General features: G+C 31.7%; 1 protein-coding gene across 3 annotated transcripts in view; it reads left to right on the plus strand.

The window, feature by feature from the left end:
- Positions 1 to 7,929: 7,929 nt before the first annotated feature.
- LOC127720633 (kazrin-like) overlaps positions 7,930 to 26,259 on the plus strand; it is an 83,305-nt gene continuing 64,975 nt past the window's right edge. For 2 of the 3 annotated variants that reach the window (XM_052227319.1, XM_052227321.1), the window contains exon 1: positions 23,569 to 24,733. In XM_052227319.1, coding sequence (XP_052083279.1) covers positions 24,619 to 24,733 — 115 coding nt within the window. In that variant the 5' untranslated portion in view covers positions 23,569 to 24,618. Of the gene's footprint in view, positions 8,249 to 23,568; positions 24,734 to 26,259 lie in introns of those variants that run through there. The other variant, XM_052227320.1, reaches the window with a different exon arrangement.

A 26,259-nucleotide genomic window follows, 5' to 3' on the forward strand; every position in this document is an offset into this window, starting at 1 on the left:
AAAACTTATGATACATGGTGATAATGTGATAAATCCCAATTTGAAAGTAATGATAAAAAGGGGCATAATCCATTACAGTAAAAACATAGATTTTGTTTTTAAAAAAAAACGCAAATCTTGAGAAACATCTTTTTTGCAGAGATTGCAATAAAAATTCATATATATAGGCACAATATGCTATTCTAAATAGATTTCCAGTGTCAAATTTGAAGTAAATACTCAATATTTGTTTGAAAAATGTCTTTTTGCTAGGATTGTTATGAAACTTTATATATGCTATTCCAAATCGATTTGCTATGTCAAAAATGTAATGAAAATTTATATTACTAAGATCATATCCTAATTTTTTTTCTAGTGTGAAAATTTATGAAACTTTAAACCCTTGTAAGGATGTAGTCATGTCAGGTTTTGGGATTTTTGTCAGATGTTCGGACTCCTTGGGTACAGGGTAAAATATTTTGCCTTTTTTTGTCACCTACTTTTCTTTTCATATAAAACTTTAATAGCTCATAAAAGGTCATCTACCAAACTTTAAGCAGATTCTAGATTTCTTTTCTTAAGATTTGAGACCCAAATAATGCCAATGCTTAATAGAAGGTAAATATCCGAGTCAGCCTTTTCCCACCATTTCAAAATATTAAATTTCTCGAAACGGAGTTCAATAGCCTATCAATATTTTTAGCTTCTTTTGTTCCTTAACTAAATTAAATGCTCCTATCTGATTTATAGTATCAATTTTAAATTCTAGATTTTTTAAATTTCATCTGACTACATCCTTAAATGTATTGCTTTGTTTTTAAAAAAAATTAATATTTATGTATATGCCTCACACAAAAATGTGCAAGCTGAGGATTAGTTTTCTTGTTTTTCATAACAACCAGACTATGTGCTGGTATCCAGCAAATAAGAATTAGAATGAATAAACAAAACTGTCATTTATTTTCCTAATCATACCTCAACACCCATTATGCTGATCTTTGTCTTCCTTTTGATTGACAGATGATTAAATTCTTTTATATTTATAAAAGCATTGCAGAAGCAGATTGTGACATTTAGGTTTTTTGTATTATGATGCATTATAATTAAATTTTCCTCATTTCAAGGAATAGCGAAAATATCATTTGGAAGCCTTAAATCACTGCCTATCTAACTGTCAAGAATTGTCAAGTTTTTTTTTACTTATTTAAAATATGTAATATTTTTTGCTTTGCTTTAATTTATATTTTTTCATATATGTATTTTGTTTTTAATAATTATAGACTTTTTTAATACTGTCCAAAGTATTCCCAGCATTGGGTTTTGGACACAGGTTTCCAACTTTTTTCCACTTCATATTCAGTGTTTAATGTAGTTTGACCGAGTTCACTCGTTTTAGTTGGTTTTTCCTGGCCGGAGGGATCGTCAATGATAGAGGTTTCCTCTTAAATTCAGTATACAAGCATTTTATCAATTATAATTGTTATGATTTTATTTAAGCTTATGCTTATGAGTTGTATTAATGTATATTGTTTTAATGATTATTAAAATCCGGTGCCCTACTAGCTGTCTGGGTAATTGGCAATATGAATATATTGTTTGTTTTGTTTAAGCCTATTTATATAAGGGAAAGGAGTTGAGGTTCTATGAATCAACTAGAAATGTTCAGAATGTTGAGATCTAACAATTGTCCGATTTACATCAAAACTGTCAAGACTAATTTGAGGTATTTTCCTAAAATGACAAATTTTACCTTTTTTTTTATAAAAATAAGGAGATATGGTATTATTGGCAATGAGACAACTATCCACCCAAGTTCAAAGGAAGTGGATTTAAGCAATTATAGGCAACCGTACGACCTTCAACAATGAGAAAAACCCATACTGTATAGTCGGCTATAAAAGGCCCCGACATGAAAAATATGAAACAATTCAATAGAGAAAACTAACAGCCTAATTTATTACAAAACCATTTATAAAAAACAAATATGACAGACATGAACCAACAACAACCACTGAACTACAGGTCCTGACTGGGGACAAGCACATAAAGAATGTGGCGGGGTTAAACATGTTTGTTAGCGATCAACCTTACCCCTAACCTGGGACAGTGGTGTAACAGCACAACATAAGAACAAACTGTAAAAATCAGTTGAAAAAGGCTTAACTCATACGATCTATACAAAGCAGAAAAACATCAAACAAAAACACAGACCGGATGTGGCAGGGTATTTATCCATCCGTCATCCCTAACAACAAAAAAGACACTAAGTACAGATCAGAGAGTACTCGCAGTTACTGACAGCTAGTTGCTGTTCAAAGCCAATAAACTAATTTAAAAAATCATGTATCTAAGACTAAAATATCAATCAGTACACATCTAACATCCAAAGGACTTAGTGTAAAGACGTCAGTAACAATAAGAGAAAAACATGACCTTGTCCAATGCCAAAATATAGGTATCGACAGATTGTTGTACCGTAAAAGTACATATGTGTATAACAATAATATTTAGTATGTTTTTTTTTACTGATAATTTTCCCCTTGTCTTGAAAACTATAATAGAGAGAAACTTTAAAAAACAAAAATGAGCAGCATGATCTACAAATAAGTCAACATGGCCGAAATTGTCTGACTTCTTCTTATTTGAGTTATTATGGCCCTTTCAGGCTGATTTTTATTCTCTTTTTTTTTCGTTTTTCCTTAATATCTTAAAACCTGTATAAATAGAAACTTTAAAAAGCAAAAATGATCAGAATAACAAGATCTTCAAATAAATTGTATGGCCAAAATGGTCTTTATGATGATTTTTACTAATTTTGAGTGTTTCCGCCTATTATCTTAACAAGAGTGCACACGCTAAAATGTCTCGCCTGCTTTACTGACCATTGATTTTATGTTGATAGTCCTAAATATAAAGTTTTACTTCAAGTATCACATAAACTTAATATGATGCAAGAAAATGAGGTCACGGTCAGATAAACCAAACCAGAAATACATGTACACCTTACAACTCATACACCGAATATAGTTGACCTATTGATTATAGTATACAAGAAACAGACCAAACCATGAAAACTGTACATTGACCAATGAACCATGAAAATGAGGTTAAAGTCAGATGAACCCTGCCAGACAGAAATGTACATCTTCAAATCATTCCATGCATCAAATATAGTTGACCTATTGCATATAGTATTTAAGAAACAAACTTAACCAGGAAAACTTAACATTGACCAATGAACCATGAAAATGAGGTCAATGTCAGACGATACCTGCAATACAGACATATACACCTTACAATCATTCCATACACCAAATATAGTTGACCTATTACTTATTGTTTAAGAAAAACAGACCGAAAACCAAAAACTTAACATTGAGCAATGGACTGTGAAAATGATGTCATGGTCAAATAAAACCTGTCAGACTGACATGTACACCGTAAAATATATCCATACACCAAATATAGTTGACCTATTGCATACAGTATTAGAAAAAAAGACCAAAACACAAAAACTTAACTTTAACCACTGAACCATGAAAATGAGGTCAAGGACAGATGACACCTGCTCGTTGGACATGCACACCTTATAATCCTTCCGTACACCATATTGATTATAGTATCTGAGATATGGACTTGACCACGAAAACTTAACCTTGTTCACTGATCCATGAAATGAGGTCAAGATCAAGTGAAAACTGTCTGACAGACAGGAGGACCTTGCAAGGTACGCACATACCAAACTATAGTTATTATATTACCCATAATAAAAGAGAAATTAACATTACAAACAATCAACTTTTTTTTCAAGTAGTCACTGAACCATGAAAATGAGGTCAAGGACAATGGACATATGACAGACGGAAACTTCATAACATAAGGCATCTATATACAAAGTATGAAGCATCCAGGTTTTCTACTTTCTGAAATATGAAATAAAGATATCGCAGGCTCGACAAAAACTATAATAGATAAACACTTTAGATAACAAAACTGATCAACAAGACAAATCTGCAAATAAGTCAAAATGTGCCCAAATTGTTTTTTTTTCTGTGTTTTGGGCAAAAAATCAAGAAGGTAGAGAGAAACTGTAAACAGAAAAATGGTTAACAAAAAAGATTTTTTTCATTATTCTATGCTAGTCTAAAATGTTGAAGAGTGTCCATTGTTGAAGATGCACGTAGACTTTAGGTCAGCGACACAGGCTCTTTCAAGCTTCATGTTCTTCTTTGCAGATGATAATGAAAGTAATGTTTGATTTGATTTTTGATTGATTTTTGATTTTTTGGTGTTTTAACGCCACTTTTAAGCACCGCTTTTGGGCTATTTCGTGGCGGCCAGTTTGTATTGGTGGAGGAAGCCGGAGCGCCCGGAGAAAACCACCGACCTTCGATAGGAAAACTGACAATCCTAGTCAATTAAGATTGGAGTCGAGTGCACCCCACGAGCGGGGTTCGAACTCACAACCTCAGTGTTGACTGGCTAGTGATTACAGTAGTAACTACTTAGACCACTCGGCCACCGAGGCCCCAAGTAATGTTTGACAAAATCTTTTTAGATTTTAACTCAATGTTATGAAACATAAAATACAGGTCGCATTTAATTTGAATTTTGGTTTTTTAATTACCTTTTTTCTGTAAAAAGGTTTATCTGATCACTAGAGCACTCATACCTTGGACTATTATAATATATTATGTCCCAGCTTACACCTAGTTGAATCTGGATGTTAGGGGTGTTTCACATGATTTTATTTCAGTAACTCGGTTTAGTATGATTCTTTTATTTGAGATCAATGACACAAATAGGATTAGACACAATTTTTACCAACTTATAAACCTGAACAGTTTTGATTAGGTCCTTTTTATACTCCCGTATACGGGACTTATTATGTTATACCGTTTTCAGTCCGTCCGCCAGTCTGTCTGTTCGTCGGCAACATGTCGGACAAAAAGTCAAAAACGCTTTATCCAATTTTCATGAAACTTTGGTGAATTGTTTATATCTATTGACGTAAGCTCCTTTTCGATTTTTATGAATTTTAGAATTAACGTTTCCGAGTTATGGGATTTTGTTCATAAAAAAGTTTTTTTTTCCAGTTTTCGGATAATAACTCAAAAATGCTTTGAGAAACTCCCATGAAACTTTGGTGACTGTTTTATATCTATTAAAATAAGCTCCCTTTAGATTTCTTTTTATATATATTTCTGATATGACATTTAGGAGTAATGGAACTTTATTCATTGAAAAACTGGCGGACGTATCATGCGCTCATGGCGCAGCTCTTTATTGATCTTTTTATGCGATATTGTGCTACATTGTGCTCCTCTGTACACAAATCAGATAATGGGGTGTTCGAATATCGGGGCTGCCCCAAATTAACCATCGAGGTGACCTCCGAAGACAGTCATATAACCAGATAAAAACATAATTATAGATATAAATAGACAGGGAACACATGCAATTGGATTTTTCTAGGTCCTTGATTTCATATTATAGGTTAAAAAAATATGTAACATCATCTTTTTTACCTGTATAAGAATGAGTTTTTGTAGATCGAATCAGTCAACCAAATGGTTTACCCTTTTTTCACTTTAAATGTTGAAATTCTTTTCATTTTAATAGCTGAACACGCCTAGTTTATGCGTAACCCATTTCTAGCTAAGGGGTTAAATTCAAAGTCACACGGATTCAATGATGTCGAACTATTCACTTGCAAGTGAATAATTCATCAGCGATGTTTCTTAACTTATTTTGACAAACTGGCTGGTAAAAGCAAATTATTATTTCACTATTTCGCTTTCATTAATGATTGATAAAAAAAAATCATATTTTATTTTTCATTTATATCTCGCAGCTAATGCCCCTTTAATATAATACATAGCCGACACAACAAAATTCTAAAACAAAATCAATCCACCAACAGTCCATTGTCTTCAGTTTCATCATTGATATAATAGCCAGCGTATATAAATAATTATAAATAAGAAGATGTGGTATGAGTGCCAATGAGACAACTATCCATCCAAGTCCCAATGTGTAAAAAGTTAACAATTATAGTTCAAAGTACGGCCTTCAACGTGGAGCCTTGGATCACACCGAACAGCAAGCTATAAAGGGTCCCAAAAAGACTAGTGTAAAACAATTCAAACAGGAAAACCTACGGTCTAATCTATATAAAAAACGAGAAACACTTATGAACCACACCAACAAACGACAACCACTGAAAAACAGGCTCCTGACTTAGGACAGGTGCATAAAAATGCAGCGGGTTTAAACGTTTTAACAGGCGCCAACCTTCACCCTAACCCGAAACAGTGGTATAACATTACAACATAAAAACACACACAATAAAATATCAATTGAAATGGATTAACTCGATCAAAAAGACAATACACAAAAACAAGTAAATATACAGTATATGAATGTATGGTTTCTTTAAAAATTCGTAAGGGTTCCGCGGAACCCAGTGTCACGCCTAATTTTGCTGTTAGTCGCAGGCTCAACAAAAATGGGGAAAAAATTATTAAAAATTTTCCTCTAGATACTATCTTTTGATTGTAAGAAGTTCTGTTCAAGTTTGGTAAAAATCCAAGAAGGTTTATGAATCTAATAAATGTTTTAAAAACTTTAACTGCAGACTGTACGTAATGTTAACTGGAATAAAACTAAGTCCATTTATAAGTAATATACGGAAAAACAGGAAATAAATTTTTACAAAATTTCCTTCTAGATACTAGCTTTTGATCATAAACAAGCTTCTGTCCAAGGATGGTTGAAGAAAGTTATTAAAATTTCAAAAACTTTAACCACAGAGTGAATGTCATGTTAACTGGCTAAAAAAGAAATAGACAAACAAACAAACAAACAAACAACAGTACACAAAACATAACATAGAAAACCAAAACTGGGCAACACGAACCCCACCAAGAACTGGGGTGATCTCAGGTGCTCCGGAAGGGTAAGCAAATCTTGCTCCACATGTGGCACCCGTCGTGTTGCTCATGTGAGTACAAACCCAGCGATAAGTCTTATTCGGTTGGTCAGATTCGTGGAAAAGGGGACGGGATTGTAGTTACGACAATTGAAACATATCCGTTTTCATCTTTAAAACGGATACTTCATAACGGTCAACCAACTCGTGATGGCGTCGGTAAAATTTACGAAGGGAGGATTTCAACTTCACCACTTGAAACTCTTGGTTTAATAGCTTCCTTGTGAGCAGCAACCCTATCAAGGAAATCATGATAACCGTTTTCAGAAGGAACAGATTGATGATTGTTGGTTGCTTTACGTCCAGTGGCAAATTTAACATTTCATGCATGTTCAGGACGAGAAAAAAATTAACAATGATTACAATAGGTACATGTAAGTCCTGTTAAAGAGGCCGTCCGGGATGAAGGTCGAAGAAATTCTGACTGCCATTGGAAAATGAAGGTATCTTGGATAGGGACAGAAATTTGACCCTGGCACTCTCTCTACATGAGGCATCGGATTTAAAGTCCACAATCTGGCCGTACGTGGCTGCATACTTATAGATCCCGCACATTTTTCGTTAAACTTTATTTTAGGGTCGTTTAAAATCTAAAATTGACTTCATTTATATTAATATTAATATCGAGACTGTTCTATGCTGAGACACGCCCACCCTTATTAATGTTATATTGTTCCTCTCCTTTTCTGTTGTTTTCCATCATTATAGTCTATGACATTTGCATGTGTTTACCCGCAAAATGATGAACTAAATCGCCGTGACCTACATACTTTATATTGTTATTTAAATGTTTGTCTACTTCATTCAAAACAGTTAAGGTTACATTTTAGCAATTGATTTATTTCGCTAACAAAAAAAAAGGGTATCAAGTTATTTGTGAATTCTCTCACTTAATTAAATGATTTAAATCACCCCTGTTGAAACAATAGAAGAACCCATGCAGTGCATGACACGTGCAGGAGTAGCCTTGAGCGAAGTTGACAAGGTGTACAGCAATATAACTGAGTTATATCTATGTAAACAAAAATCAATGGTTAATAGCCATGAAATGACACTAATTATTTCATATTCACGGCTACAATAGAGATCAATCACACCTGTGAGGAGATTGTCATCGATTTTTTTTTACCTTTCGACATTTTTTTCGACCCTGTTGATCATGTTGACATTTTGGTGGTGACATTATTTTGAGATTTTATGGAGGACAGACGAAATAACAGCTAAATATGAGTACAGAATTAGAAGGAGGTAGCCCTGAGAGAATTAATTTGGTCAAAGGTAAGTAGATAAATATTGATTAATAGTGTGTGTTTTGATAAAGTCTAAAGACAAAAAGGTTGAATTCATTAATGTCACGTGGTTGTCCTACTTTCAGTTTCTGTACTTTCACTTTGACAATTTTTGATATTTATGCATATTTTGTTGCAGCTAAATTGATTCTCGTTTGGTTTGCATCAACTTCAATGTCGAGAAGATAAAGAAATGAAATAACCTGCAAAGATATCTTTTAAGTTCTCTCTAAAATATCTTGACATTAAATGGTTGTATTTGTCAAATGTAATCATGTAAAGGCATGGGTGTAGAGCTTCATCTGTTGCTTTGTAGTGTAAGAATATATCTTTTGTCAGAATAGAGGTTAAGGAGGGTATTCCACTCATTTTTAGGGAACATGGGCGCGATCAATATGGTAGCTGCTACCTAAGGCTTGGTACATGTAGCTTTTCACTACTGAACATATATAACTTGCTGTTTGGTGTGAGCCAACTTGCTCCGTGTTGAAGGCTGTATTTCGACCTATAATGGTTTACTTTTACAAATTGTGACTTGGATGGAGAATTGTCTCATTGGCACTCATACCACATCTTCTTATATCTATATATAGCCTTGATATAACCAGCACCTTAGCTGCTCTTAGATTAAGATAGCACAAAAACTTCATACTAGCTAGAGAATCCATTATGATGTAAGGGAATCCAAAATGACGTCGTATTATATATCTAAATAAATAAAAATATGATAAAGATATAAGTATATATATATGTATTGTAAGCTTACAAGAAATGTACAAAGACTGTCACAATGTTCCAGTGGAAATAAGAGTATTTCCATTCAACAGAATAATTTAGCAATTGACACATTTTTAACCAGAAAGTTTCTGTAAGAGACTTAAGACCCTTTCCAAAGGTTTTTTTTAAAAGTTATATATATAAGACAAATTGCATAACCTTACAAACCACCAGTACCCTGAGAGTATGACCCTAGAACTCCTGTTTCCAACCAAATGTTAAAATCAAAAGCTAATTAAATTTTAGGATTTTAATGTTTTATGGCATAATAGAATTTAGCTTACTTTTTTTGTGGAGGAAACTGGAGTGTTCCACCAACTATTAGCTGGATAACTGACAATCCTAGTCAATTAAGATTGGAGTCGAACATACCTGCAGGGGGTTCGAATTTGCAAACTCAGAGTTGACAGGTTAGTGATACAGTAGTTGAACTACTTAGACCACTTAGGCACTGAGGCTCCAACAATGATTATGTATCAGATGAGTAAACTAATACAATTTTCTACTATGCATTGGACTAGGTAAATTGTCTTTTGTAAGCAATATTATTGATGATAAATAATTTGCTTGATTTTAAAAATTAGATGCAGCTGCTGCGAGATAATTTGCAACATCTGAACTTTCAATTCATAACTTTGCAATGTATTACAATAACCAATCATTCATGAGGTGTAATATACGACTGATTTACTTTGATAAAGACATATTTATGAAATGACTTAGGAGTTATGAACATGATGAATCAAAAGTTTGGATTATGATAATTTGTTAGTATAGAACACATATATTGATCAGAAATTTTTGATATGAATCAAGTTCAGATTCTGTAAATTTATAGATTTCTGAAAATCAATGTTTAATCCTCAAAATGTTTGTTTACCCCGAATAGAAAAAAAAAACGCTGAATGTATTGAAAAAAATTGAGTATATTTGAAGTTTTTAAAGGAAAAAATCAAATTCGTTGCTTAAACTTTTTGGGGGGAAGGTAAGACTTCCATCAGAACCCCCTGATGGAATAAGCAAAATACAAAGGTAAGGGGGTTCAAATGGAAGTCTCACCTTTTCCCCATACATCATGAAAAAAAAGAGTTTAAAAGTCTTTAAGGCCTTTGAAAAAATAAAATAGCTTGGGATTGATTAATCATTTACCACTGAATGCTGGAAATTTCAATATTTTAAATGAAAATCGTAGTAAATATTAGAAATACAAAAATTTGTCTTTTGAAGAGGGATATAGTTCATTGTGTGGCAAAATATCTTTAAAATGATATTTGCATTTCTAATTCTGTTGGTAGAAATATCTATCTCTTTCAAGCATCAGTAAAGGGGAGATAACTCAAAGAATATTATTTCATTTACCAGCATATTATTTTCAGCGACTTATATTGCAGAAGAGTAGGATGGAAAAAATGTGGTCAGTTTTACCTAAGATGTTGGAAACTTTAAAAGTTTTGGAGGAATAGTCACTTTTCAAAAGATTTCACATTGGTGGACAGTTTTAATTTAATGTTCTGGACAAATTATAGACAAAAAATGATTTTTCAATCTAATATTTAAGATGCAGTTAAATTGAAGTTTATTTGAAACTATAGAAAGACCTGTCCTCTTCTACTTTTTGTAAAATATTTCATCATTTGAATTGTTGTTGAAGAGAAAAACTAGTCAGAGACTTCAACTTCAACCAACATCATCAGGTTGACTAAGCATTATAGCACCATGAGCGAAAAAGCAATTATCCTTTTAATGTCTCACTACTTCTCCCTATCAGTTTCAAAAAGAGAAGTCACTTCTCTCTATGATTCTGAAGTAGTGTATAAACAAATGTCAATAGTAGTCTTCTCTCTCTGAATTTGATTAATATAGTTTCCTGTAATTCTTTTACATATGGATGACAACTAATAGTCACAAAATCATTGACTAATGGCAGCAGTTGCCTTAATTTGCAGTGCTGTCATGCTTTGATATTAATGTGTCTCATATTCTTTAATAGTTTTCATGAAATACTAATTCAAATACAGTGGATTCTTTTGTTTTCATGGATACCAATTTCTGTTTATTGAGGAAGGATTGTAATTTAGTGGATTCTTGATTTCATGATTTTGAAAAAGTTTGCAATTGCATTAGCTTATTGAAATTAGTGTTTAGACATTATGCACTTCATTGAACAGTCAATTTCGTGGTTTGCCTGTACTCACAACAACACATAGTGACAGAATGATAAACCACACCTTGGTCAAACTTTAATAATCAGCAACTACATGAAAAATGGTTAGACAGAATTCAATCAAACTTGCACACATTCTTCAACATTACATGACGTTGTGCAAATTTGACTGAATTCTATGAATACAGTGAATGCTGGCAATTGTCGGCAACATTTTCTCAAATATCGCACGGGCGGTGGGCAGGCAAATTCAAAAGGTAATATAGAAAGTTTGTGTCAGAGTGTTTCAAGGAAGACATGTATCGCATTCCATCTCTAAATGATGTGAACAGAAATGATGATTAAAGTCAATGTTTTTGTATGGGTGTGATGCCCAAAATCCCTCAGATTAAAACTGAAAATGGCAAATTCACTGTAAAAATTTACCATCAGGGGTATTCAACTGCTTTTTTAACTAATTCACCTTTTCTGTACAGTTGGTTAGTAAATAAAACTTTTCATGTAGGAAAAAAATCATGAGACTTAACAATTCACATATGAATTAAGCTAAAAGTGTAACAAAAAGATTTTTTTTTTGAACATTTCTAAAGAATTGTAACCATTATATACCCATGAAAGAAGTATTTCATCAATAAGATTTTTGATCTGAATCAAAAGGAAGAAAATAAATTTTATTTTCATTTTGATCTTAGATGTGACATTTTTTTTTTGTCAACTGAACCATGCTTTGAAAAAAAACAACCACACCTGTTTCATAAACGCCCATATTTGAACACTTATTGTTTATTTTAACTTCCCTTTTTTATTGCTTATGCTTACATTGACGTCAACACTTTAAGGTGTTTTAGATTGATCAGTAAGATATTTTTTTATTTTTTTAAGCCACTTTAATTCCTATATTAGTGATGTTAAAAGAATTTTTTTTTCCTTCAGGTATATGTACTAATTTTTTTATTTGTACACCCAATATTACATATTTACCTATTATGTACAAATAAATTATCTGATTTTATGATTGTGGGTGTAATGGGTTTTTTAATTGATTGGACTGTATTTCTTACAGCTTGATAATCTAGAAATGTCATCAAGGTCCAGGGTCGGGAATGTTGACTTTATGTATGAAATCTCCTAAAAATCATTAATAATTTAGTTTAAAAATTGTATTTGATTTGATTGAAAATGCCCCTACAAAATATGTACACTTGTTGCTTGTCTCCTGGAAGATCAAAATATGGTAGGTTATGGTATACAGTAAGTTAATTTTTTTAAGATTTTTAGGGGGCTCAGTGGACGAGTGGTCTAAGTAGTCGAACTACTGTTTCACTAGCCAGTCAACACTGAGGTTGTTAGTTCCAATTCCTCAAGGGACAGGTGCACTTGACTCCAATCTTAATTGACTAGGATTGTCAGATGTCCTACCGAAGGTCAGTGGTTCTCTCCAGGAACTCGGACTTCCTCCACCAATAAAAACTGACTGCCTCGAAATAGCACAATAGTGTTGAAAGTGGTGTTAAAACTAATCAATCAATCAATCAATCAATAAAGATATTTTACATAGACTATAGGGAAATGTATTGGACTATAACCATGCTTTAAATCTTAAATGTGTCTATAAAATGTGGTGGGTCAGCATGAATACTTCGGTTTTGTAAGAGGGCAGAAAACCCAATGATTTTTTTTATGCCTGCTCCCTGCCTTGTCCTTGAGTACGACTCTGTCGATCTGTACCATGTGTACATCCCAAAACTAGTTTCCATTCTCTAACTTTAGTTTGCTTGAACCAAATGTTATGAATCTTATACGCCATGCTTATTACCACAAAATACAGATCGATTTTGAATTTGGACGGCGTCACTTACATCGTTCTGGAGTTATGTCCCTTTAAAAATGGAAAAATTGCTATATTTGCTATTTCTGCACTCTAACTTTAGTTTACCAAATGTTATAAAATTTGTACACAATGCTTATTATCACCAAACACAGATCAAGATTGGATTTTGCTGTTCTGGAGTTATGTCCCTTTGTAGATTAAAAATTGCAGAATTTGTCGTATATTCACAAGCCGGGGCATCTGTATACCATGGAAAATTCTTCATTTATTTTTTTTCTTATTTTGATTACATGATTTAGCTAAATGAGGCTGAGTTCTTCGCAACTGTTTGTAGGGTGGATAAATTAATATTTTTCTGCACAGTTAAAGTCACATGTCTGTTTGATACAATAGTTTTTTTTTTTAAAGAGAAGACCATTCATTCTTGAAATATTTGTCACTGATCTTTAAGCAATCGGATCATGTGTCCAAGCTTTGCTTACAAGGATCTGAAAACACTCCGTTTTTCTACTTTAAATTTAAAGACCTTTAAGAATCCTCTAGTTTTGTTTGATTAATACACACCTCCAAATATTTGAAAGCTGAAATTTAATTAAGTGACGTAATATTTACCAGAACAGAAAGTAAAACAGAGTGTTGTCAGATCCTAATGTGAGCAAAGTTTGGACACAGAATCTGTATTTTAATCAGATTGCAATCAATCAATCAATCAATCAATCAATCAATCAATCAATATCAATCAATCAATCAATCAATCAATCAATCAATCAATCAATCAATCAATCAATCAGTTCTTCCACCAGAACAAAGTGCAATGTTTAAAATCTTCTTTTAGCAAGAAGTGAAAACAATTTTATTAAATTATGTTCAATGAAAGAGCACTCAACACAGCCAGTGAAAAAGAAGATGGAAATATTTGAATATGACATTGATAATATTACTGTATTGCTATTAAATTTTTGGAATGTGAATGTCAGTTTCACAGAGAATGAAATATTTTTGATGAAAACTTGAATGAATTATTGATTGATTGGTTTTATTGTTGATGTTTAACGCCTGACTTCAGCACTCTTGGATATATCACGAATATATCACGGCGACCATTATGTGGTGAAAGGGGATTTGGAAGAGAAATACTTGAGCATAATAAGGTGAAATTATGAATTATGCCCAGAAGAGAAATACTAGACTATAGTTAATTGTTTAAACTGCTTTGTGATGCAGGTATAATAATACTAAATTTAATTTTAATGTACTAATGAATTGTATCTTTAATTCACTACAGTCTGTCTCTCTCTTTGATTGGTATTACCTAGCGATTCTCGACTATTTGAGAACTAGTTGACATCCCTTATATTTATACTAGTGCAATATGATAGAATATTGCATGCTTATTTCTTGTAACATTCTTTTGGGAAATTTTTTTTTACTATACAATAATTGTGTAAATTATAATGTAAATTGAAAATTTTGATAAAAAAAAAAAGAAAAAAAAAAGATAAGTGAAATATTCAAGGTGTTATATTAGCGGTGAAGTGAAATGAACATTGGTATATATTTGTTGATTACTATCGCCTCATTTTTAAGGTCGAAGAACAAAATACTTAAAAGTTCACTGTTTCCTTAAGGGTTTTTAATCAATATTATTATAAATTCATTTAAATGTAAAGTGCATACACCCGAACAATCCTATTATAAAGCTATTGAAAGGTGTCACTAAAATGTCGAACAGTAGTTCTTTCAAGATTTGAAAAATTAGCTACACAGTGTCTCAAGAGGTGTAATTTATTTTAAGGTCACCCAGGATTAACATGTCTATTAGTGGGGTGAAAGTCCGGGTAGATCTCTATACATCTGCTCGCGATTCACACTTCGGATACAAAAGATTCAAAAGATAAGAGCCCTGTCCTTGAACAGACACACACACCTGAGAAATTTACCTGAACCCCTGGGTCAAATTGAATTATTTTTTTTCACATGCAGTTACAAATTTATAGTTTGATATTTAATATATTTATTCAAAACAGACATTATGAATGGGGGTTTAAATTTTATAAACCAATCGGATAATGAGGCTTGTATTTAAATATAGAATGAGCTAATCAATAAGTCTGTCTGTTGTTAATTAAGGTAAAATCGTTAGTCAGAGTTTACCTGGGTTTGTTATTAACAAGGGAAATCTCTTGTAGATTTTCAGGTCAGTGAAATTGACATTTTATTTTGGGAGGTATAGCAACATTTTCGTAAGTTTCTCTGTTCGGGATTTTTGTGTTATTCGTTACAGATAATATGAGGAATTCAGATTTTCTTCTGAAAAGCGTGAGCTTATTTTTAATTGATTTTTATTAATACTGGTGAAATTATAAATATTAAGAAATAAGTATTGTTTAATTAATTTCAGATCTTTGAAAATCTCTTAAGTTTACTGAAAGAAGTTGTAAATTTTAATAAAACTAATTTCTAAGTTTTTTAAACTTTGTGAACTTATTATGTAATATAAAAGTGTAGTTAAAAGATAGAAGTTTTTCTTTTGCAGGTGAAAAATGTAATTCTAAGAAAAAGACAAAATGGGATAATTTTAGGTTTTTCCCAGACAGATAAGAAGATATAAATTTATTTCACATAAAATCATTAAAAGATACAACTTTTACCAAGCAAAGTTTAAACTTTTTATGAATCTTAAGTTTTTGGTCAACAATTTTTAAGAGCAAATATTCGGTATAATTTGTGGTGAAAACCATTTAAATGCGTCTGTATTTTTAACAAAATAAAAGTTTCCATGAACTAAAATTTTCACAATTTTTTAAAATCATTTTGAATAAATTTGAACTTTGGTTAAAAAGGTTTGGTCCAAAGCAGCCTTTAAGACCAATTTAGGATGTTCTTTAAATTTTATGCATTGTTAAAAAAACATGCATCAATAAAATTTGATATTTCAAAACTTTCATATATGAAATGCAAAAATTTTGATAATTTTTTATGTTAATACTCTAAGAATTCATATCACCTATAAATAGATTATAAAACTTTTATATTACTTTAACAGAGGGATTGTAATTAGCTACTGGTATAATCTTTCAAGGGAACCAATGATTAACTGAAAAAAATTATTCATTAGACCCACAGACATAATATAGAATGTTTGTTATATATTTTCGTCAGAAGAAATACATGGATGATGAGAATTGATAATTTTAGCACATTTTCTTTCTTTTCTAAACTTTACTCTTAAAATTTTTTCTGATATGTTCTATATCTGGAGAAAAAGCTGTCATGGTCGGTTTAGGTGATTATTTTCTGTGTTTTTATATTTTTTCGGATGATATAAATATTTATGGAGAATCTTTCATGGACAATTTAAAATGGTGATTTTTCTTTGATTTTCTATTTTTTCTGTTGTATCATGAATATTTCTAGAGAATTTTTCATGGACAATTAAAAAGGATGATTTTTGGCGATTTCATATTTTTTTCTGATGTCTGTTCTAATTGCATGGGCAGAATATTTCATGGACGGCTTGGAATGATGATTTTTGCATCTTTCTTCCTGCACAGCTGGGTTCACCTGGACTATGTTATAAAGTTCTGATTGGATAATTGATCTTTGAGCGCCTGGCGTTAATTAAGGGATCAAAATAACCGATAATTAGTGAGGAAGTGACCACTTAACACCTGTATTTTCACCTTTACTTTCGTAGAAGGAAGTTCGACTAGTTCGTAGACTGCATCTGGTGTATGCATAGAGTGATCGATTGCATCTGCAGCAAACATTTGTTTGGATATTAATCATAATGGCCTTGGGATATAGAAAATGAATTACTATTCCTGTTAATTTTGTAATCTATTGTTTCTTTGTGTTTTTATGTGAAAAATTGGAGATTTTTTTAGGTCATTCTGTTGCCATCATAAACCCAGGGGAGAATTTAACATTTCCACTGCTTTAAAATAACTGTTTTTTATATATATACATTGGACACTGGCTAATATTCTGTTGACCAATAACCAAGGGTGAGGTTAAAGTTGAGTGAATTCAAAATTTACCTTGCTTTAGAATAACTGAGCTTTTATATATTAATTGGACATATAACAACTTACACCTGTGTATCAATAATCATGGTATGTTATTTGATTATAAATTTTAATATATTTTCTAATCAAATTTTAAAAAGCTAAATTGTATATATATCACTTTGGTTCATTTACTAATAGAATATGTTTTTACAAGTCCTAAGTTCTACAAAGGTGCTATTTCTTCTAGGTGCTTGATTAATTTAATTATCAGTGCTTCTTGATGCAGTTTCGTTGACAAAATGGAGATTTTATCTAAACTGGCAGCTTAATGAAAACTTTTAGTGTTGAAAGCAGATTCTATACTTTCTTCTTAGGGATCTTTCAATACTAATTAAGCTATATCTCAATGCATTTTATTGAATATTCTGAATTTCTGTCCATCTTGGCCAATTTCTTATAATTATTTTTGCATGTTAGTTTCATCTGTAGGTACTGCCATCATGCTGGCTTTTTAGGATTTGTCTCTCTGGAAGCAACAGATTTTTTTCTTGGTTTCTTTGGTTTATACACAAACCCAGTATTTAAAGACATAAGGGATTTACAACAGTTAAATTGGATAACTAATTTTGTGAAATTATTTCTGCAAATAAATTTTTGAGTGAAAAAGGCATAATAAAAACAGCATCAAAACATGCTTTTCAGCTATAGTTCTTTGTTGAAATAACGGATGCTAAATATTATAAAGAGAATAAGAATAATAAATCATGGTAAATTTGTTGTAAGCATTGATCAAAGCTGATAATTTCTCTCAATTTACTACATGTGAGCAAACTTTGGTTAAGATTGACAGTAGAGAAATTGATTTTATGCCGTCAGTAAGTGGATGACCACAAAGTGTGTATAGTAACATAATTACCAAATGACCACAACTAATTATTCCATGGTCAATATTGCTACACATACTGGACTTCACATATAATTATAATTAATATTTAATCAGTTGGACAAATCAATAATCCCATGTGGTCGATGGACTGGAACAGCAGCAGTAATTAATTACCTGTGTAATTGAGACAATGTGTTGTTAATTTCCTGCAGACAATAGTTGTTGATTATCAAAAGAGGATTTGATGTTAATAGCTTGTGGATGGCCAATGTGGATTATCTTCATAAGCACTATAGGTGTGATTTCTCATTATGTTGATTTTGATGCACCTGGAGTAAGAATTGGCTCCAGCTCTTTGAAGAAGATATTTGGAACCTTGGTTTAGTTTTTGCCAGAGTAGAGATTTATGAATATATTGATTTTGACACACCTGGACTAAGAATTAGATTGAAGATATTGGAAACTTTGAAGAGACAAAGAATGAAAAATAATTTATCTCTGTAAGGATTAAATCTGTGAGTTACCGTTTTTAAATCACTGTCATAATTATCCATAATTAATTAAGAGTGGATTTCCAAGACCATAATAGCGTGTGAATAACCTGTGGATCATATAGCCATTGTGGAATAGATAAAGGATATAAACTGCATCAATTTATAAGTATGATACTTATATTTCATTGTGCATGACCAGCATGCTATGAGGGTGCTTGTCTTGTCTTGCTGTCTGTCATATTTGTTTTTTTGTCATAAATCAAATCATTGGTTTTGCCTGTTTGAATTGTTTCTCATTTTGTTTTTCTTTGAACCTTTTATAACTCGCCATCACTTTATATGGTGTGAGATTTGCTCATTGTTGAAGTGTACAGTGACTTATTGTTACTTACAATTTGCTTACCATTGGTTGTCCTGTTTGTTTTGTTTCTCATTTTTTTCATCTCTGAAACTTGTATTGCTCTGACTATCACTATATGGTACAGGTTTTTCTAATAGATGGTTGCTTACTGTGATTATTCACACCATTTTGACTCTTGTGAAGAGTTATCTCACTCACCAGGCAATCTTTGACCACATTTCCTTATTTTTATGCAGTGATTTCCATTTTAATTAGTCTCTGCTTGCATCAATTTCGGTTTAATTGAAGTATCGTATGTTTACCAGTTGTATGTATAAATTGAATAGGTCAAGTAACAGTAAATGGGCTAATTACTGTCACAGATTTTGGTAAAATTTTGTATACAACTTTGGCTCGTCAAACTATAACTTTTCATTTTTATACACCCGCTTTAAACCGCTTTCAAAAAGTGGGGGTATACTGTTTTACCTCTGTCTGTCCGTCCATCCATCCGTCCCATGAATATTTTTCGTTGCGTCTTTCTCAGGAACTACAGCATAAGGATTTCTGAAATTTGGTTTAGGGTTTATATAAGTCAGCTATACCGTGTGATGCGTTTACAGATTCATCACTCAACAACTTCCTGTTTACCGAACACTTACATCATTTTACACATGACATCCAAGTTGAAAGTTTTCATCACATTTTTCTCAGGAACAACATTACAAGGATTTTTATACTCCTGTCAATTTTTGACGGGACGTATTATGGTATACAAATGTCCGGTGTCTGTCCATCTGTCCGTCTGTCTGTCTGTCCGGCGTAAACATGTTGCACCGTAACTTGAGAATGACTTATCCAAATTTCATGAAACTTAACATAGTTGTTTCTTATGATGGTCAAACGATCTGTATACTTTTTGGTGAAAATAAGATTAAAACTTTTTTAGTTACGGGACTTAGTAACTAAAACAGATGTGTGTTTTTTTTCACATGTCGCGCCGTATCTCAAAAACAATTTATGATTATTGCTTAAAACTTTACACACTTCTTAGTTATATTAATCTCAAGATCTGTATACTTTTTGGTGATGATTCAAAATTTTATTTTAGAGATATTGAGTATTTTGTTAAAAAAGGGGGAGGGGTTTTTCATATGTCGCGCCATATCTCAAAAACAGTTTATGATTATTGCTTAAAACTTTACACACTTCTTAGTTATATTAACCTTAAGATCTGTATACTTTTTGGTGATGATTCAAAATTTTATTTTTGAGTTATTGATCGATAGGGGGAGGGGTTTTTCACATGTTGCACTGTATCTCAAAAACGATTTATAATTATTGCTTAAAATTTTACACACTTCTTAGTTATATTAATCTAAAGATCTGTATACTTTTTGGTTTTGATTCAAAATTTTATTTTAGAGATATTGAGTTTTTTGTAAAAAAAAAAAGGGGGTTTTCGCATGTCACGCCGTATGTCAGAAACTATGTATGCTTATTGCATAAAAATTCACACACAAGACGACGGGCGTATCATGCGCTCATGGCGCAGCTGTTTATTGAAATTTGGTTTTAGGGTTTATATGAGTCAGCTATACCGTGTGATGCTTTTTCAGATTCATCACTCAACAACTTGCTGTTTACCAAACACTTACATCATTTTACACATGACATCCAAGTTGAAAGTTTTTGTCACATTTTTCTCAGGAACTACATTACAAGGATTTCTGAAATTTGGTTTCAGGGTTTATATGAGTCAGCTATACCATGTGATGCTTTTTCAGATTCATCACTCAACAACTTCCTGTTAACCGAACACTTACATCATTTTACACATGACATCCAAGTTGAAAAATTTTGTCACATTCTTCTCAGGAACTACATTACAAGGATTTCTGAAATTTGGTTTCAGGGTTTATATGAGTCAGCCATACCATGTGATGCTTTTTCAGATTCATCACTCAACAACTTCCTGTTAACCGAACACTTATATCATTTTACACATAATATCCAAGTTGAAAATTTTTGTCACATTTTTCTCAGGAACTACATTATGTATAATACAAGGATTTCTGAAATTCGGTTTCAGGGTTTATATGAGTAAGCCATACCATGTGATGCTTTTTCAGATTCATCACTCAACAACTTCCTGTTTACTGAACACTTATCATTTTACACATGACATCCAAGTTGGAAATTTTCGTCACATTTTCTCAGGATCTACATAACAAAGATTTCTGAAATTTGGTTTGTGATTTCAGATTCATTACTCAACAACTTCCTGTTTACCGAAATATTTGGGTAGGGGTATCATCAGTGAGCAGTAAGCTCACAGTTTCCAGTGGCGTATCCAGAAATTTTCATAAGGGGGGGCCCACTGACTGCCCTAAGAAGGGGCCCGCTCCAGTCATGCTTCAGTGATTCCCTATATAATCAACCAACTTTTTCCCACAAAAGGGGGGGCCGGGTGGGCCCCCACCTGGATCCGCCTATGGTTTCCCTTGTTTTTCCAAAGTTTTGTTGATCTCTCTTTGGTTTAGTTCAAATTGTCTCCTTGGTTACCTTCTGTCTCCCATTTATTTTTCCTTGTAGTGTTTTAAGGACTGTTTGTTGTTTTTGTTTTTTGCCAGTGTTGTTGATCTCTCTTTGATTTAGTTTAAATTGTCCCTTTGGTATCTTCGGTATCTGTATTAGTTTTCTTCTCATAGACTGTAATTGTTGGTATTTCTCATTTTTTTCTGCCATCAGTACTTGTATGTTTCACTTTTAGTTTTCGGGTGTTTGATTGTCCCCTTGGTAAATTATATTTTTATTTTGTTTTTTTTATAAAACAAGGGATTAATTCAGTTGCTAGTAAATTTATCACATTTCTTGGTGCAATTATCTAAGGTCTTGGATTCCATTATCAGACTGCAGGGAAAAATCTATACCTGGCTGAATATAAATTTGGCACCAAGAATTGTTTGTCAATCTTAACAACAAAGAATTAATAGTTATTGACAAGCTGTCTGCATGATCATGTGAAAACTGATGGTCATTACAGCCAGGGACAGAATAATTAAGGACAAAACTGACCATAATCATAGGAAATTAGTATTGATATATCAAAATTATCTTCTAGAATTGATAGTGAAGGACATGGGATATGGACATACTCGGGGGTCTGGATGAGGGGTCCTTGATTTCTGTATCCTTTATTTTTCAGGCCATTTTTCTCTGTTCTTTATATTTCAACACCCCGTTATTCTCTATCTTTTATTTTTTTGGCCTATTTTTCTCCATTTTTTTTTTGTTTTTTTTTTTGTCTTTTTTTTCTGGAGATTTGGCCTATTATTCTCTATTCTGTAAACCACATCCAGACCCTGAGATCATCATACAAGCACAGTTGACATTTGATTAGAGATTAATCTTGAATGCCTGTGTTTGAAAATAAAAATCATATCGTAAAATCTAGCTACTCACTACGAAAATTGCTCATGTATTTTGAGTTTTTCTTTTTCTTTTTGTGTTGTTTGGTTGCACATGCAATCTTATTGATGTTTACTTTCTCAAATATTCTATTCACATAATTCTTAGAGTTGCTTGCTTTTTCAGTTGTTTTTTCTGTTCTTTTTCCTTCTTTATGTGCAAGGTTATCTTTGTCTGTTCCAGTGACCAGGATTTAAATCTTGAAAAAATACTGATGGTTTCAGATGTTCTTTTGACAGAAAAGTTGGGACTATTTTCTTGACATTTTAGGAAGAAAAAAATGCATGAGGGTCTTAATGGGAGTCTTACTCCTTCATTTCTGCATTCTTTAATTTTTTTAGGCCATTTTTCTCAATTATATATTTTGCCCATTATTCTCTTATAATTCTTTATTTTTTTAGTCCTTTATCTTCTATTCTTTGAAATTTTGGTCCATTTTCTCTATTTATATTTTTTGTCCATTATTCTCTATTCTGTGAACCTCCATCCAGACCATCATGTATGTTAATGCTATACATGTAGTTATATGATATTATTGGTATCTCTTGAATGATCTAACCAGTCGGCTATCCGATTAAATAACTTTAAAGGAAGCTTAAAATATGTAATAATTTGTATATGGTCATCACATGTTATTAATACCCTACAGTTATATTTTTGTGACAAATTATGAAGTAGACAAAAAAATTGTTCAAGGCAAAATCTGGTATATCATAAATTATTGTTTTGTAATGAATAAGTTTTTTTATATTCAATTGATAATCTAAGGCGCCAGTAAAATGCAATTGTATCCTTAAAAGTTTATTAAACCATTAAAATCAATGCTGATGTTGATTAATTGCAGAACGAAAGTTTTATGCTCATTTTAGACCAAATTTTTAAAATGCTATAAATGTAAAAGTAAATTTCCAATTAGCTAAATTTAAATTGATTCAATAGCACTTTGACATATATCAACATTTATATTATTATTCTTTAATTTATGTTAACGACCATGTTTTGATCCAAACAAGGAAATTGACAAGACAACCACAGTAACAGCAATATATATAATTACGCTATTACGCCATCTACAAATGTATTACATAGTGTTATATCAGTCTTCAATTATCTACCTTGTTCAAGCCCCGAGGGGTCAAAGGGTCATTGGACATTGAATGATAAATCACTAATATCTAAGAAAAATATTATTTGTAAAAAGACCTTTTGATAAATGTCAAAGTGTTATTTGGCTCAAATTGTTTTTGTTTACTAATTGAAGCAGTATTTTTTTTCTATTCTCTGTAAAAACTTGATAACGACAGTTTGAATATTTCTTAATAGGATGCATATGTGATTTGTGATTGAGGATTTTCGTAAAAAAAGAAAAGAAAAAAAGAGACCACATAGACGGGTGTGTTGTACCTGCTGATTGGATGGATTGATTCAAATTTTTAAAAAAAAGACTGAATTTTTATTTAAATACAACTGGATAAGTCTTAATATACAAAGATAATATCTAACTTGGAAATGAACTTAATTTTGCTTGATTGAACTCATTTTAACTGCACAGAAAACTTTCATTTGTGAATAGAAATTGCATTCTATTGTTCGACATTTGGAAACGGGTCACAGATGGGACTCTCTTACCTTGAATGCACACGTAATAATATTTAAATAAGGTGGAGGTTTTAATATGCATTATAATTTGACAGTAAATAATGAATGATTGGCAGAGTTGATTTTTCCGTCATCGACATTTAGGGTGGTTTAAACCCACATAGAAAAGAAACAATAGCTTCGTAGTCTCCTTAGGCTCGATTGCGTGTCTCGCTGTATCTTCTGTACAAACACTGACATATATTGTCAATAAGAGTATATATCCTTCACTATAGGAAGATTGTAAAACTGATTGATCTCAAAGGATTTAGACAGATCTCATGTATCGTAATAATCACTGAATTGTATACGGACTAGTATACTATATAACATATTATTGAACCAATTTATAACAAAATAGTGTAAATTATATATGGTCATGATTTGCAATTTAAATTTGGCATTAGAATTGTAAACAGAAGTAGATATTCATTGTGCACGGAACTACAAATCCATGTCCTAATGGAAGCTGTGGAAATTATTGGAAATATTATGTGCGAAATAAACTAAACAATAAATACTGCTGATACATCTAGAAAAGTGGGAGTGTGTTACAAAATTAGATAATTCCCGTCAATTTATCGAGGAAAAAAAATAAAATACATGTGATAACTACATGTACATGCATTTGTCGGCTGTTATCAATTTAAATAATTGAAAATGTAAATATTGTACAAGTGACAAGAACTTGTAATCAGTGATTTTTCACCCTTATCAATATACACATATATATATATCATTTGATAATATGGATCGACCACTCAGTTTAAACCTGGATAGTCTGCCTGTCAACATCATGTCGGAAAATGCACGGAAAAAATACACGGAGGTTTTTAATAAGCAGAACAATATAGCAGAAAATGGTAAGTCTTGTTTGCTATTTATAGTTTGAACTTTGAGGTCAGAACTAACATCTTTGAGGTATTTGAGTGCAGAAATTAACATCTTTATTTGAGTAATGCACCAACTGAGTATGCTTTGGCCTTCTGCAATTTAGACATGTTTGGAGTGTTGGAATGGACGGTGGAAAAAAAGTGGGGGGGGGGGGGGGGGGGGTGTAAAATCATGTTTTTAACAGTTGGTCTATAATAGATGTCTTGCGAAAAAACGGCACCTCTGGCGTAAAAAATAATAAGCCTGGTATCTATCATGAGTTTATTAAGAATGATTTTTTCAATTGATAAATTATAATTCTGCTTGACTATAAATTGGATTCTAGGACTGAATAATGTGGCTTATTTTCGTCACCGGTATCAGTTTCTGTGGTTTGTGGCTTTTTAAAATTCATTACTGAAAGATTAATAAGTTTGGACCCAAAAGAAAATATGTATTTAATTTGATTAGATACAAAATTTAGTTGTTGAAAAAGGAAAATATGGAACCTACAAAAATTAACAGTTAATATTTCATTTCAAAGAACTGTATTGACATTTTGGAGCAAATATTATTGTGAACTTTTTTTATGATTCATTAGTAAAAACTAATATGTTTTTTTTGAAGCTTGTATTACAATGAAAAAATCATGAGAAAGGTGAAATGTTTTTTTTCTTTTTGTATTTTTTTTGCTAGTTTGAATATTTTTTTCAGAATTTAAATTTTTTAAAGTTTTTGCAAAACTGGAAAATTATTTTTAGTCTATATAAGTTATGAATTATATCTCATATCTATTTCTTTAAAAATATTCAGACCTCTGGTCATTGGCTTAAGACAAATTCACCAGTGTCAGTCAGCCTTTGAATCAAACATGAATTTGTCCTGTCAAAACTTCAGATAAGGGAGATAATTTGCAATTTGAAATCTTATATTTATGATTTCCATTTGTATGTATGTATACTTAGATTTATCAATATTTGATTTTTAAAATGTATAAGATTACATTAGATTATGATATTTGTACACCTCTGGAACAAAGGTGTATTATGGCTTGACCTTGTAGAATAGTGGTTGACACAGAGAAATAAAATCTGGGCCATATTTTGACGTGGATTGGATTGAGAATTAACATGAAAAAAAATTAAAAAAGAATCTTTTGTTGTAACTGAAATAGTATGATCTGAATGTTTGGAAAAATGTCAACACTTTAGTATATATTTGAAAAGTATACAATTTGCTAGGTTCAAGTTATTCAAAACTAATAAGAAAAGCGTGTAAAATGAATTTTTTTCATTAAAAACTTATTTTTGAACTTTATTTATAAAAAGGGGAAAACGTAAAACTTCAATGTCATTTTGGTTTTTTGAGTTTTGTTGGATTGCTGTATCATTGTCATTATCCCCACATGACCATTTATTCATTGGATAAGTACTGCTGTCCAATACATCATTCAACTTGAATATGCATAAAATGTTTGCAAACGACAGACAATTGATACATTATAGAGAAGGGGTGG

The sequence above is a fragment of the Mytilus californianus genome, unplaced genomic scaffold (assembly GCF_021869535.1).
Source record: "Mytilus californianus isolate M0D057914Y unplaced genomic scaffold, xbMytCali1.0.p SCAF_11, whole genome shotgun sequence".
NCBI classification, from domain to species: domain Eukaryota; kingdom Metazoa; phylum Mollusca; class Bivalvia; order Mytilida; family Mytilidae; genus Mytilus; species Mytilus californianus.